General features: G+C 39.3%; 1 protein-coding gene across 2 annotated transcripts in view; it reads right to left on the reverse strand.

Annotated features, from left to right (window-relative positions):
- Positions 1-14,487, reverse strand: part of WDFY2 (WD repeat and FYVE domain containing 2) — an 88,799-nt gene that overhangs the window by 19,820 nt on the left and 54,492 nt on the right. For both annotated transcript variants that reach the window (XM_032679089.1, XM_032679090.1), the window contains 3 exons: positions 12,953-13,020; positions 7,774-7,847; positions 472-526 (listed from right to left, as the gene is read on the reverse strand). In XM_032679089.1, coding sequence (XP_032534980.1) covers positions 472-526; positions 7,774-7,847; positions 12,953-13,020 — 197 coding nt within the window. The remainder of the gene's footprint in view (positions 1-471; positions 527-7,773; positions 7,848-12,952; positions 13,021-14,487) is intronic.

Genomic DNA, 14,487 nt, shown 5'->3' on the forward strand with positions numbered 1-14,487 from the left:
TACACATGCTGTCATTCCCTGTCACTAGCATATCATTTGGCAGGCATATTCATGGCCTTTCAAGACACGATTGATGTTATTTAATCCCTACAGCAGCCTCAGCTACCTTCTTGTGGGAGATGATCAATAGCCCACCAGTCACTAGGCAAGGTGTTACATAGGATTACTAAAGACTGAAAATTAAAACTCCTCTTCCCAAAACATGGTCTGGATTTTGGTCAGTCGGCTGTCTAGAGTGATATTCCAAAGGACAAAATTAAAAGGAAAAACAGAAAACGAAATAACTATTTTAAAATATTTGTAATCTCAGAACAAAGCACATTATAAACCTATTGATAAAATCAGCACTCACATTAGTGAGTTAAAAAAAAAAAAAAAATCACTGTTAAGGAGACTTCTTTCCATTCACACTCGTTAAGAGAATATTAACAAAAATTAACAACAATATAAACCAATTAACACAGTTCTTACCCTGGTAACTTTTCACTAGTGTCATCTTGTTGTAATCTTCAGATAAAATAAATTCCTGAAGGAGTGGAAAGAAAAAAAGAAAAGAAACAGTGCTTAGAAATGTAAAATGTTTGAGACTGTTTTCATTTTAATTCTTTACTTAGGTAAGCTCTCCCTTCTTCACAACCACCGCCCTGTTTATACTTTTGCTAATTTTGAGTACCTCCATCTAAAAATCTACATTATTTTTCTTTTTAAAGTTGCCTAAGAAAAAACATCATGAGTTCTGCTGAACAGAATGGTGGAGATAAAAGAAATGGTATTAAAAAGAAGTCAAAATGCTGACAGAGATGACTGCTTATGAGCCGAGGTGCCACAAAATGAAGGACATGAGATCTGGCAACAGTTATTGCTCAGGACAGCCTGGGCAGAAATCTGTGTGTGTGCACAGCTACGTGTGCACGCATGTGCATTTCTGTATACACATGTATCCATGTTTGTGCATACACTACCTTCCACCCTGAACACTCAGGAAATGCTATATTAATATGTAAGAGACCCTTGAAGTTGCTCAGTCCAGACTAGGTACCAATAAACCATTATGGGAACGGAACACATTTCAGGTTCCTGTTAAAAAGCCTGTTGGTGCTTCAGACAAATAGAACCCAGACCTTTTCCCGCCTTGATTTCATTACACTGTTAGTTAATATTTATTCTGGCACCTCAGAAGCAGACTTTTTTCTTTGCTACTGCTTTGTTGAAGCTAACAAGCAGCTATGTGTGGGGTGGAGTGGCTTAGCACAGGCTGTGACTGCCTGGGGAGAGAGGAATGGTGCGAGTCCAGCCAGGCTTGTCCCTGTGGCCAGGGAATAGCACACTTATGGGGACGGGCTCTTTGGTCCTGCTGCCTTGGTGCTGCTATTTAATTGCCGATATGGCTCTTGCATGGGGAAATGATGAAAACAGCAGCTAAGAGTTTGCACGGTGGCCTCGGCTCCTGAATAAACCCCATGTGGTTAAACTGACTGAGCACCTGGGTGCTCCTGTTGATTGTTTTGAAAAGGAGAGTTGCACAAAATTGGGGAAACAGAATGACCACAACAAAATTCCTGCAACATCTCTCTGGAGGAAACACCCAAGCAAAGGGTAGGCTCTGTGGCACCACCGCAGGAATTAGCTTTCAGATTGCTGTCAAGGATCTACATGCATGTGAGAAGTAAATAAGGCGGTTTTATTACAAGCAAGGATTTCCATGGTTACCCCATGTTGAGATACCTGGAGGTCATTTTTATTTAGGGAGATTGAGGAGCCATTTTATGGTCAGGAGCTGGTGAGTTGCATGTTGTTGTGGTCACTGTTACTTACTGCTGCTTAGTGCTTTACTTACTGTTCTTGTTGTTCTGACCACTGTTAGGCAAATCGGAAGGAACGTAAAGGCAATAAGACCAATTTGGTCTTGCTGCCAAGGGACCATGCGGCCAGGGAAACAACCTGATAGGTGGACGGGAAAAACCAATGAGCTGTACCAAAAGGCAAAGATTACCTTTTAAGGAAGAAAAGAGCGAGGCCTGGCGTGGGAAGTGTGAGGGAATGGTTAGGTAAATCAAGAGACCTTAAAAAGGCTTGTCCCCTCCCAGTCAGGTGTGCTCGGACCTGGTCACGAGGTCGAGACACCCAGTGCGCTGAAATTAAACTTCGTTGTTTCATGTTATTTGGCCGTCTTTGAAAGTTTAATTAGAGATATTTCTCACAATGCATACATCACATACTCAGAAAAACACGAAGAAAAAAAAGGAGTGTAAAAAGACATCATATTAATAATTTATAGCAAACTACACAGAAACTCCCTAAGCTAATCTACCTAGAGGACAGAAGAAGTAAAACTTAACTCATTTAACCTGAAATAGGGTGAAAAAATGAAATAAACATTACAAACACAAGATAAGCTACATTTAAAAACATACAGTTGTGAAATGTTTATGTGCACATGCCAAAAGCACTGTGCAACAGTAGAGAAGACTGGACTTCAGGACCCTATAGACTACACTGAAGGCAAACCAAATGTTTAATGCAAAAAAGCATAAGCCATTCAAACCATCAAGAAGCCAGTATTTACCCCCAGTTTGCAAACCAGAATTAAAAAAAAAAGGTCGGTGTATTTTCTGTGGGGTCACTGCAGGTAATCTGCACAGCTTTCGAGCACCAGAACAACCCTAATACATCACTTCTACTGCTTGGCATCAAGGTGGAGAGGTTATAATACTTATCTGTGGAACATCTACAGATTCCAGATCTAGGAAAACAACTGTGAGTGATTTGAGGCAGCTATGTATTCTGCTCTCTCTAGGTTTCTGTTCAAAAAATTGTCATAAATATATTCACTTGAATTGCTTCACTTCATCTTCCTTTCCTTAATCTGCTCCACCTCCCATTAACTTTCCCCTGGCAGTTGAGGACTACAGTGGGGAGTGTTATTTAAACAGCAGTAACAAATCAATTAAGTCAGCTGGATTTCTATACAGGGTCACCTTAACTCTACAAACCACAGAAAGTCAAAAATCTGCTACACTTCTCCAGCTACCTACTGGGGAAAGTGTTTATAAACTACTATCTCAAGAATACTAACCCACACACAAAGTGCTTTGCTACAAAGCCTATCTGAAGCAGGACCCTTTGCTACTAATGCTAACTTTGTGCTACTGTTCCCTGGTGGGATATCTGCCTTTCCCACCAATGTGGATGTCCCTGACTTTGACTGTGGTGGCACACAGATGCTGTGACTTAAGGTGGGATGTAGAGCATGGTTTGCATTCTCACTTTTCTTTGCATTTTTTCCCTTAATAAATTTGGTGTGGCCATTTTATTCTGTGATCCAAACAGTCCCACAGTTTCAGTAGAAGACCGAAAAGGCTTTTGAATCTCTCCATTATAATACAGTGAATCCAACACAAGTGCAGTTCGTAAGGTTTATCCAAGTATTGCTTAGCACTGTATGCTTTAATACAAACCACAGCTATGTACTGTTAGTACACTGCTGCATCCAAAATATAAACAAATGCAGTACAAGATATACACAGTTTCAATTAACCTGAAAACTGGATATAATTTCTTCTTTTTTTTTTTTCTGTTGAAGACTTCTTGCTTATCATTTTCTTCTTTGAAAGCATATGATAATTTGTGATGCATTTTCTTATTTTCATTCTTCTAATCTTTCTCTAGGTCTTTTACACCCTGCTCCCCTGTACACTCTCATGTGTCCTTCCATAGCACTTATTGCCCTCTCCCTCTTGAGGCCAAGTATTAAGTGCGTCACTAGACACTCATTTTAGCACAGGGCACCTTGCCCAAGAAATTCATGCCCTGTTGCACATACATTATATCATCTGCACTACAAAACCACTGATTACATCTCTTTAACGTTGTACCAGCAGAAACTGTTTTTTTTATCATTGCGTACGTAGGTGTTTTGCTCCTCTCAGAGTTGCCGACGCTCACTTCTCATTAGGCAGGTTTTTGACTCTTCTTAATGAGCCACAGAAGCCGGGGTCACCCACGTAGCTCAGTCGGTGCTTGTCAGCAGAAGAGAGAAAGATTTCTGAGGCCCCTTTTGTACAGGAGGGGCTGGGATATATCAGAGCACTCAGGATGGTAAAACCAAACACCCTCATTGCAGGGATTAAAAATAACTTTTCTGACAAGATCACTCTTTGCCCTTCAAAGGTAGTTGTGGAGCTACTTTAATACTTTTTTTTACCATATTTAAATGTTAGTGCTCAGTCTTGCCTGTTTCAGGTAAACTTATTTTTACAACAATGACTTAGTACCATGAAAGCCTTCACAAAGCAGTCTCAAAAACACTGTCAAAATCTAGTTGTCCACTGATGTAAAAAGACTCTCAAATATTGCTTCATGTAGCACACCTCCCTCACACAAATACACATACTCCCCCCCAAACTTCCCTTGACCATAAGACCTCTTTAAATCCTCACCCTGGAAATAGTATCAGCATCTAGTTTCAAATTATTCAGAATCCTTGACCATGGGATCTAAGGAAGACTCATACCTTTCCAGAGCTTCAGGTGGATGCCAACTGATGTATCCCAAAACAGAGAACTCTGCTTAAGCAACTGAATCCATTTCTGAGAGTTATGGGAGAGGACAGAAAACATCATATTGTTTTCTTGGGGGAAAAATACTAAACTTCCCACAATGGCAGAGGGGAAGGGTGTAGATCAGTGGGTAGAGGCCAACTCAGTCCCAGGTATTCAAAGTGCTGTTTATGGCCTAACCTGTAGACAGCTACAAGACCAGATGGGGTGGAAGATGAATTTATCTTACTAAGTGTCATACCCAAGGAAGAATTCTGAAGAGGTTTTTCTGGTGCCTTGCTGTCCCTGTGGCTCTGATCAAAGTAACAGTTTCATATAGACACAAGCACGGTCAGCAAAAAAGACCAATTTAATTCAGCTTCAGCTACCTAAAAACAAAATCCTCATTTCAATCTCCCCAGAAATGAGAAGAAAAAATTATGCCATTTTATAACACTTTCTAGGGCAAGCAACATGGGTGTATCCAAAGACAATTCACCTTTCCTCCAGTGGCTGCAGAACCTAATGATTAACTTTATCTAGGAAATTAGCTTTCAGATGGATGAAATGATGTGAGGAGTCGCATCTTGGCAGTGGAAGTCTCCTGTCTATTGCAAGTAAAAGACCTTTCCTATGTTTCTTCTTGTTGTGGTATCTTGAGAGTCATACATCCATTAGAGCATGTTTTCCTCCACTTCAGAGTAGGGAATTGATGTTCATGATAAAATCTTTTAACTTCCAAAAGCATTCCCTATGACGTAATTTCTTCTCAAAAAAAGGTTTGCAAAGTGTAAAAAAAATCACAGAAACTTTTTTTTTTACATTAGGTTCCACCACTCTTTAAGTAAGAAGACAATCTTTCATGCAAGAGAATGGTGTGTTGTGCCGCAAAAATGTCTGTGCAGCCTTCATGTCGAGAAGTTACAAAAGATTAAAAACAATCTCTGTAGAAGCAAAAACTGTCACCCTGTTTCATAAAGAAAGGTGGCCATACAAGCTTACCTCATGCTGGCTTTGCTGGAACTTCTTTCTGTGATAATAGCATTGCTGGCTGTCCTTCTCAAACTGTACTATATGCATTTCTGAGGTGCCAGGCTTATAACCAAAATCCATCCAGTTTACAAAAATTTCACAGAATAAAAAACGCAGTTCCACTTTCTTATCTCTATTCACATCTGAAAGTACTTCCTTGGACTTCAAAAAAAATTCATTTGAGATTATGTGGCACTCTAATGAGTGCCACAGCCCTTGCCAGGAATCCTTTCTTCCTACCCAAAGTGAAGATGCAGAATTATTTCCAGCTTTTTTTTTTTTTTTTGGCCCTGCACCCAGCATACACAAGAGTGCTGGGCATTACAGAAGTGCTAACATGGAGCAGCTGACTAATTCCCAAATATTTCAAGCTGCTCAAGTAAATTGCCTGTACTTTCCCTTTGGGGACCACACAATTAAAAGCAAGGATACTAAGGTCACCTTGTTGCTGTGAGTTCTGTTATTTTGTGACCAATGTGCCCTGATGGTATATTCCTGGATTAAACTAATCATCACAGCTGTGTCCAGGAAAGAAAACTTGTCCTTTCCTCCAGAGGGTGGTTGTAACCCATTTCCAGGTACCCGAGGATTTTCTCTACACCCTGAGACTTGAAAATGAGGCTCCTCTTGCTCCTCTTCCATTCTCAGCTCCACCACTTCTTGTAGCACATTACAGTTGTGGTTTCTCTTACAAGCCTTAGGTTTGCTACAGAAGGAAACATTTTATCACTTGTGGAAGTTTGAGGAGTGCATTTTCTGCACAGTCCCCGACCACACAACTGCCTGCAGCTACAGGGGACTAAATCAATCAATCGACACTGACAAGCCCTTCCCCCTTCCTAGGTGCTTGTATCCAGAGAACTGGGAAAAGAAAAGCCCAGCTTAGCAACAAATAGAATCTGCTTTAGACACGGTAATATATACCTGTAAGTACCCGAAGTCACGTGTTGGTTTATCACCTGCATATCTCATTTACCTTCTTTAGCTTTGGAATGGAAAATATTTGATCCCATTCAGACTGAAGGATCCTCTGACTCTTGGGGGCAAAATGCCCCCAAGACAAAGGACACATCTCCCATCATGCCAGAGTATTTAAATACCTTATTTACAGTTGCCTTCAGATTCCTCAAAGGCCTGGTGAAAACAAAAGTGCCTCGTAGGACTGGCAAATTACAGCTATTTCAGGGAGTGGGAAGAAGAGAATTTCAGAGGTGCAGGGAATTCTCTGGCAGCTGTTCCATCTCTTAGATACAAAAGGAGAAATTTCCCACAGGCACACAAAAAACCCTCTGCTACTAGCCATTAATAGCTTTATAGGTCAAACCCTTTACTTCTTTGATAGAGCTTACAGGCAACAGCTAAAAGGGTCACACACCCATTCCCAAATGCCGTACTGGCTTTAGTGCAGACAGCTGCCCTTATGTCAACCTGAAAACACTCATTCAGTTAAAAAGCCCATAAGGCAGAGACAACAGCAGTAAAAATTTGAAATGATGGTAAAATGACCTTAAACTGGAAGAGGAATCTATTGACGAAGCATAGGTGAAAAATACCTCTGACCCATAACTCTTTCACAAAGTGATATAGATTTTTACTCATCATCCCACAAGAAAAATCCAATTAATAAAGTCAAGTGCTACCCTCTGTCACAGACCTAACAGACACATTCTTCTTTTAATACTCTGCTTCTTTCCACACATATATATCTCAGATGTTAATGAACCAAATCTCTCAGCAACAGCACTACCAGTTAGGAGCAACTCCTCCCAAGGGAGAGGAAAACAAAATCTGAACTCTGAAGTTTGGAAAAGCAGCTAGATACGGAGCAGAAATTAATTTTCTGCCTCTCAGAAAATGATTTTCCCCCCTCTTAATTGCTGCTTTCAGAAAACTTTGGTATGGTGTGATTAACAAGGCATTTAAATTTAATAAAATAACAGCTGTTTTGTGTTATTTTTTAAGAGATATGTAAATTAGAACAATTTGTTGAGTTGCCTAATAAATATTGTGAAGCCTACTCAATATCCTTGTGGCAGTAGGAATAAAATTTTTAATAATTGCCATTTTCTACATTACAGATTCAGTTCTACTAGCAGTAAAAAATCTGTTTCCCAAACACTAGCAAAAATATCCTCATGACAACATCACACACATACTTCTCAAAAGGGAAGCATTTCAACTAGAAATCTTTGGATGTACTTACTGAGATTGTACCATTGTCTAGACCTATGGACAGCCTTCTGGTTTCCGGGTTAAAAGACATGCATGAACATGGAGCTGAAAAAAATGAACATGTTGATGAAGTTAACAAAACTGTGATTCTCATTTTCTTGAAGTTCTGGAAAGCCTTAAACTAGCTAACATGCTTTATGATGCTGTTCAGCATTTTGCCCCTTGCAATAGACAAGCATTAAAATAAATGTGTTCTTGCAATTCATTCAACCCTATCCTATTAGGACACGGAACAATAGCTATTTCTTGCTCCAGTTCCTTTATTTTTCCTTACTAGTTATCTAAAAACAGGCATTTCATACAAGAGCAGTGGTGGTGTTGATATGAGCACCTGACATTGCGAGATAAATCTGAGAGAATTATTAGCTGAATAATTTAGTTTTTTACATTTGCGTGAACTTTACTGACAATAAAACAAAACACTGTATTAGTAAGAGGCCTGCATCCTACACCTGCAGTAAGAAAGTTCTCCTGTAGGAGTCAACATATCACCTGATACTAAGGACTAAGTCCAACTGTCCCCTAGTGCAGTTGCATCACAGACAGCACTACGACAGTATCACATACTGTGGCCAAAATAAAAGTTTGTTTCTTAAACTACTCATTGCTTGATTACATTGATGTTACTCAAACACCATGATATACTCCTAAATTGCACACAAGTCAATCACAGTGTGCTCCTTCAAGGATTGGCAGGGTTTGCACCAAGATTAAAACCAGAATTTTCTTGCAAGAATTCAAGAGTTATGCTTGGTTTAAAGTTGCATTCAGAAAGCAGGAATTGCTTTTACTGCTCAACACAGCAGCATGAAGCTAAGCTAGGAGTCCTCCTGTCCCAACAGAAATCTTCGGGAATTATTTTTCAGGAGCTATTGCCAACTGCAGGTAGGAGCAGGCATTCTTGCTCCTTTGGTAATGGTAAGAGTGTTTTTAAAACCATATTTTTGTGATAAAGTACAATCAGATGCACTTTTAGTTCTGCTTTTCCCCCTCTCTTGGTTTCTACTCTCCCTTGAGATTACTTGTGTGGTTTTGTTACTAACAAGTTTGGAGTCCTCTCTTTTAGTATTGTAATCTAGTAGATTCTCAATTTGTGTGATGTCACACTTGGGACTAAACAGTCCATATCTTAGCAAATCTTCCTTGATAGTTTAGTTGGCAGCAAAGCTATATGAAGAACAGGAGAGTCAATGTCGACTGTTTAATAAAACTGTTTCTACCTTCAGTGTTGAATCCCCCTTGAAACATTTCCTGAAGGAGAACTAACCGTAAGCAGAAAGCCTACCAGATCCACATCCAGGCTGGCACTTTGGCTTATATCTTTCCTGGAAGGGTTGACAATTAAATCAAAGAAAAGGCTTCAGTTCAAGGAAACTGACATAAAGAAAACAGGAAAATTAAATCAGGCCTAGGGACAGTGACAAAATTTCTCCTTCCTGTACCTCTCCCTCAGGAAAGGCAAACTTTAATCATCCCTTCAGATGGTGATGCACCACTATTAAATTGAGGTTTCTAGGGTTGTAGCAGAACAAGACAGTTGTAGAAAAAATGAACAGGAAAAAATAAACATCAAGTAATTTTAAAGGACTTAAATCCAGAACAGACATATTCTACACATCAGCTTTTAATGCTTGACACTGTGCATACGTTGAAAGAGATACTAGTAAGTCTGAAGGCAACTAATAACTCACAGATAAAAAGTCTCAGGTAAATTACCTATTTGAAGTGCGCTTTTCCAAACACTTCAGATGCAAAAGGTTCAAGCAATTGCTTGACACAAATTGATTACAAAAGAAGTAACTTCTTAATTCCAGACCTGCGTGTGTACTACTACAGTCATAGTAGTATAAAGATGCTTATTTTGCTATAATCATTTTCATAAGGGAATTCTTCAGTAACATGTACTCTTACAAAAATCATTATGTCATCACTAAAATTATGTCCACACTAGCTGCACTAATGTTGTTAAAGTGATGCCAATTGTAACAAGACTGAAGCATGTTATATATTAGCAAAAATAAGATGACATTCAGATACTTAAGTACTTAGGCTCATTAAAAAGAGGGAAAGAAAAGAAGAAAAAAAGAAGAAAAAAAAAAGAAAAATCAAACAAAACAAAAATTTGAAACCTTAAGCTTCTGAGATATTTAGGATCCTTTTAAAATAAAAGCCAGGAAAAATAACAGCACTCTGAAGGCTCTACTTGAGTACCTAGCTATGATTTGGATTTCAAACTGAGAAAAGGTTGATCTGAGCTATTATAGAGGACAAACAGGATATTTCTGATGCAGAACTCTGGCTGTAGTCTTATCTTAAATATAGGGCAAATACACACTGATTTTTGCCCTTGAAAGGTGAATTTTGGAGGAAAAACCCTATTACATACTTCATATGCTCAACAGTGTGACCTCTATTAGAGGCTGACAGAAGTAAAAGAGAAATACAAAATTTGTAGCAGTTTCAGGGTCTTTAGGCAACTTTCAAGTGCCTATATATGACACAGTTTAAGACCAAAGGAGTATGTTTTGCCTTGCAGTTTTTTTAGCCTCCTGTTTAAAGCAAAGTGTTAGCTATGAAAATTATCGTAAGACAGGCAGTGTATTATCTGCCTCAAAGACTTGATACTCCATTGTTCCTCACTACAATATATCCTTTACTCCATTCCCCATCTGCAAGAGGTTTTTTTGGTTCTTCTTGGGTGTTTTAGAGTTTTTTTTATTGGCAAAGTTTACTTGACTCTTGACTACAATTCCCTTGCCTTTCATGAATTTGTGTCTGCAAAGTCGTTTTTTTTTCCTCCTGTACAGACACTGCTCAAGTCACAAATTGAACCATGAGCAACCAAGAGTACACATCTATCCATGAGGAGGGTTAATATGCTTATCAGAGATCTGTTGTTAATGAGCTGTTGAGACAACAGTGGTGTGAAAGAGGTGTGTCAGTGAGGTTTCCAGCTTACCTAGGTTACCATACTAACAGTATAACTGTGAATGACACCCAGAGCTCTCTTCTTTCTCATGGGCTAGAGATGATCAAAAATGTGGCCACTGTGCTGTACAGAATTTTCTGACTACAGAAGCACTCATAAAAAGGGCATAAAAGTTTGCAATTGGGGAAATACCACCTCTAAAGAGCAGCAAGTGTCCCTACTCAGAAGAGATCTATGATCTTGATATCTTTTTTCCAGATATTTAATGGTTTTCACATTCAGAAAGCACTGATGACCTTATTTGGGTGCAGAACCAAAGCACATAGCTGACTCAGCCCAACTCCTCATCCTCATCCCAGAGGATCTAGGGTACAGACTCAGTTATTAAGGCTACCTGATATCAAAACATAAAATAGTTTAGGTCATGCACCACCATAGTCAAATCACAAGTTATATTGATGAGGTACCTATAAGGTAGGACTGCCAGTCACATCTTGCTAAGCAGCACAAAGGCACTAATGTCTCTCCTACAATTTTACACAGAGAACCTCTGAGCAGTCGTTCTTTAAACAATAAAATCCAGTATGGACTTAAAACAGAGCACCCTCAAAAAGGTGATTCACACAGAAACAGACAAAATGATCATTTGCAGTCAAGTGCAGACTCATGGAGATGCTGACTCAGAGCTTTTCCTATGATTTCCAAGCTTAAAGGCATGGCTGATAATGTAATTGGCATTGCTCCAGTCATTAATTATACCTGATCATTCTTGAAATTGGTGAATAACACAGCATAATTTTAACATCTTGTGCCTCAAAAGCTTACCAGCCTTCGAAATGAAGGAGCTCTAAAATAGTCCCCCTTCAGTGGATCTGGATCTACTCCATCATTTCCACTGACGTTGTTATTACTGGCAATAACATAGCTTTGCTAAGACCAGAAGAGAACCTAAAGAGATTTTAAAATGCAAATGTATGAAAAAACACCACATGGAAAAACAGAAGTATCAATGCCAAACTGCTAGAACAGCCATTTCATAACAGTTTAACTGGGGAAAGCAAACCTCTCAGGACAGGTCAAGGGAACTCAGGCCACTGTTAGCGATCATGATGGAGCTCCATAGACTGCCACATCATTAGCTAGTTTCCAATACCTTCTTGTGCAAACTTGAGCAGAAAGTACCTTTGAGGATTGACATATTCTTATGAGCTAGTCCATTACCAAAGGAAGATGAGAGATCTTCCTGTTTTCTTAAAGCAGGCAAACACCATGGCTGCTCTAAGGTCCCAAGTTGATGTTGTTGTAGTACTGAAACTTGTATCTATTAAATATTTTACGTATCACAGAGACAGATGTCTCTTCCAAATCTACCTATCTTAGCTTAAGATAAGTCTTTCCCCAGACAGTAAGAATACCTCAATGAGACTTGATATGTGCTCCCCAATCTGGATTTAAGGTCAGCTTTACAAGCTTTCCAAAGACAGGTTAACCCAGCACATCTGAAGCTGATTGAGGAGCATTAGCACATGCCTGCCTCTGGTGACCTGCAAAGTTATATTCCTGCAATCAATACAGGGGTTTAAGGCAAACAGCGAGGGCTGTGATTTCTTCAACTGTCTCTTGGAAAAGTGGACATTGATTTGCAGTTTCTCTTAAAGCATGTACACTCTCTCTGAGAGAGAAGGCATACAGCACACAATAATGGAAGGATCCATTAGAGACATTTGGTTTTCCACATTTAATTGCAGAGGTAAAATGATTCTGCTTCTACACTGGAAGAGTTGCCTTCCCTGTCTAGTATCCTCTCTATCATATTAGCTGCAACAGGATATTAAGTTCTTACCAAATAAAACCATTTACCATTGCACTCTAATGGACTGAGCACATGCAGTAGGAAGGGCAGAGTGATTTATACTGGAGACTCACAAAGCAGAATGAGAGACTACATTTTGAGCTCCCACATTTTAAAATCTATATTTGCATTAAAGGCTCACCCCTTGCTAACATGTCTGTGTCCTTTTGCTGCTGTAACCTCTGATGCCCCTCAGAAGCATTAGCGTGTAACTTGGTAAAGCTTCATCAAAACCATGAGAATTTTTCAAGAATAACATTTAATACAGAGAGGTAAGCTTGCAAATGGTCATAAGCATAAAGCTTCATCAAAATCAGAAAAGCCAGATTGCAAATACACAGTTGATATCGAACCTCTCCTTATACTTACATGGCATTGCATGGTATATACTGGGCCAGTACTGCCCACTGTCTCTCTTCAGCCAAACACGAACTGTTCTACAAAAGAAAAAACACAACATACATGTGAGGAAGAATGGAAAAGCAACCATGAATGAAAACAAAGTGGTGACGATGAATGTACAAGACCTTCTTCAAAATTAAAGTATTTTGCTAAGAGGGAAAATAAACGTGCAAAATCCTACAGCAGCCTGATACAACAAACTCAGATTAACCCCTGTAAGGTAATGAGGGTAGACCACTCTTTGGTTCCATGTAGTATTCAACATCTTGTCTGAACATACCACAACAGTATTTGGAAACTGCTATGCTTTTTTTTCTTTGTCTTTACAAGGACTTGAACATGACTGTTCATTCAATGCTTCACATGAGGATTTGGGACACCATATGTGGACCAGGAAAGCATTCCTGTATCAGCACTTCCAGTGCTCTGTAGAAGCCTTCCCCACTGGCACTCAGGGTAGGCCTTGGTCCATCTGCTGCCTGTTGTTTCATTGTTCTGCTTCAGGAAAACCTCTAAGAAAAGGAATGAGGTTCTGAGATTTTCAGCTTCTAATTAGTAAGATTACATCTATCTGTGTCAACAATGATCTCTTCAGCTTCAGGACCTTCCTCTCTCCTCAGTGCACTCAGGATGCTATGAAATGCCGATTGAGCATGAAGAAGCCAAACTCTTATCCTTCTCTCAAGAGGACGACTAAGGTGACAGGCAGCCTTGCAGTTCTCTGCCCCATCAGTTTGCAGCTGCTGTCCTTGAATAGGGGCACTTAGAACCAAACATTGCTACACACAAACACATCGGCATTTTCCTTTCTGCTAGAAGATCTTCCCAATCTATCTCAGGATTACGTTTGCTTTCTCATAATGTGTCAGCTCCCATGCCCTGACACTAAATCCATGCCCTTCAGACACTTGAGATATTTGTTGCTTGTTTCCTTAGCAGAGGATCTGGACTGATGCTGTACCACCTGGTTCATTAAATATTTATTATTTCAGTCCTCATTGTCATTTGCTTGCTTTGGTCCAATCTCTGAAGCTTCTTTCTAATTGAAGCTCTCTCTTAAATTCAGTTCATCAGTTAATTTCATCAAAACATGTCTAGTAACAGTGTCAACAGTTAAAGAAGCAGGCAGCCAGTAATCTCCTGCCTGTTCCTGCATAGCCCATGGTCACCTCAATTATAGCCACCTGTTACCTGCTTTACTGTTCCTCGAATCTTTATCATATCCAATGTTAACTAGTAAACCCTACATATAATACTGTATTCCATGCTTTACTGATTTACACCAAATGTATCAACCTTCTCTAGAAAATGTCGTTATCCAAGAGAGCATTATGTTAGCATAGGACAGTAGATTTTGATCCATCACCCACTTCTAATTAGTCTTCTTCACCAAAATTAGTGTGCAACAGCAGATACAAGAGTGATCTAAAAAATTTATTGTTTCTATAACTTCCACTTGATACTATTATGGAAAAAGAAACAGTATATGAAATATGGAAATA

The sequence above is a fragment of the Chiroxiphia lanceolata genome, chromosome 2 (assembly GCF_009829145.1).
Source record: "Chiroxiphia lanceolata isolate bChiLan1 chromosome 2, bChiLan1.pri, whole genome shotgun sequence".
NCBI classification, from domain to species: domain Eukaryota; kingdom Metazoa; phylum Chordata; class Aves; order Passeriformes; family Pipridae; genus Chiroxiphia; species Chiroxiphia lanceolata.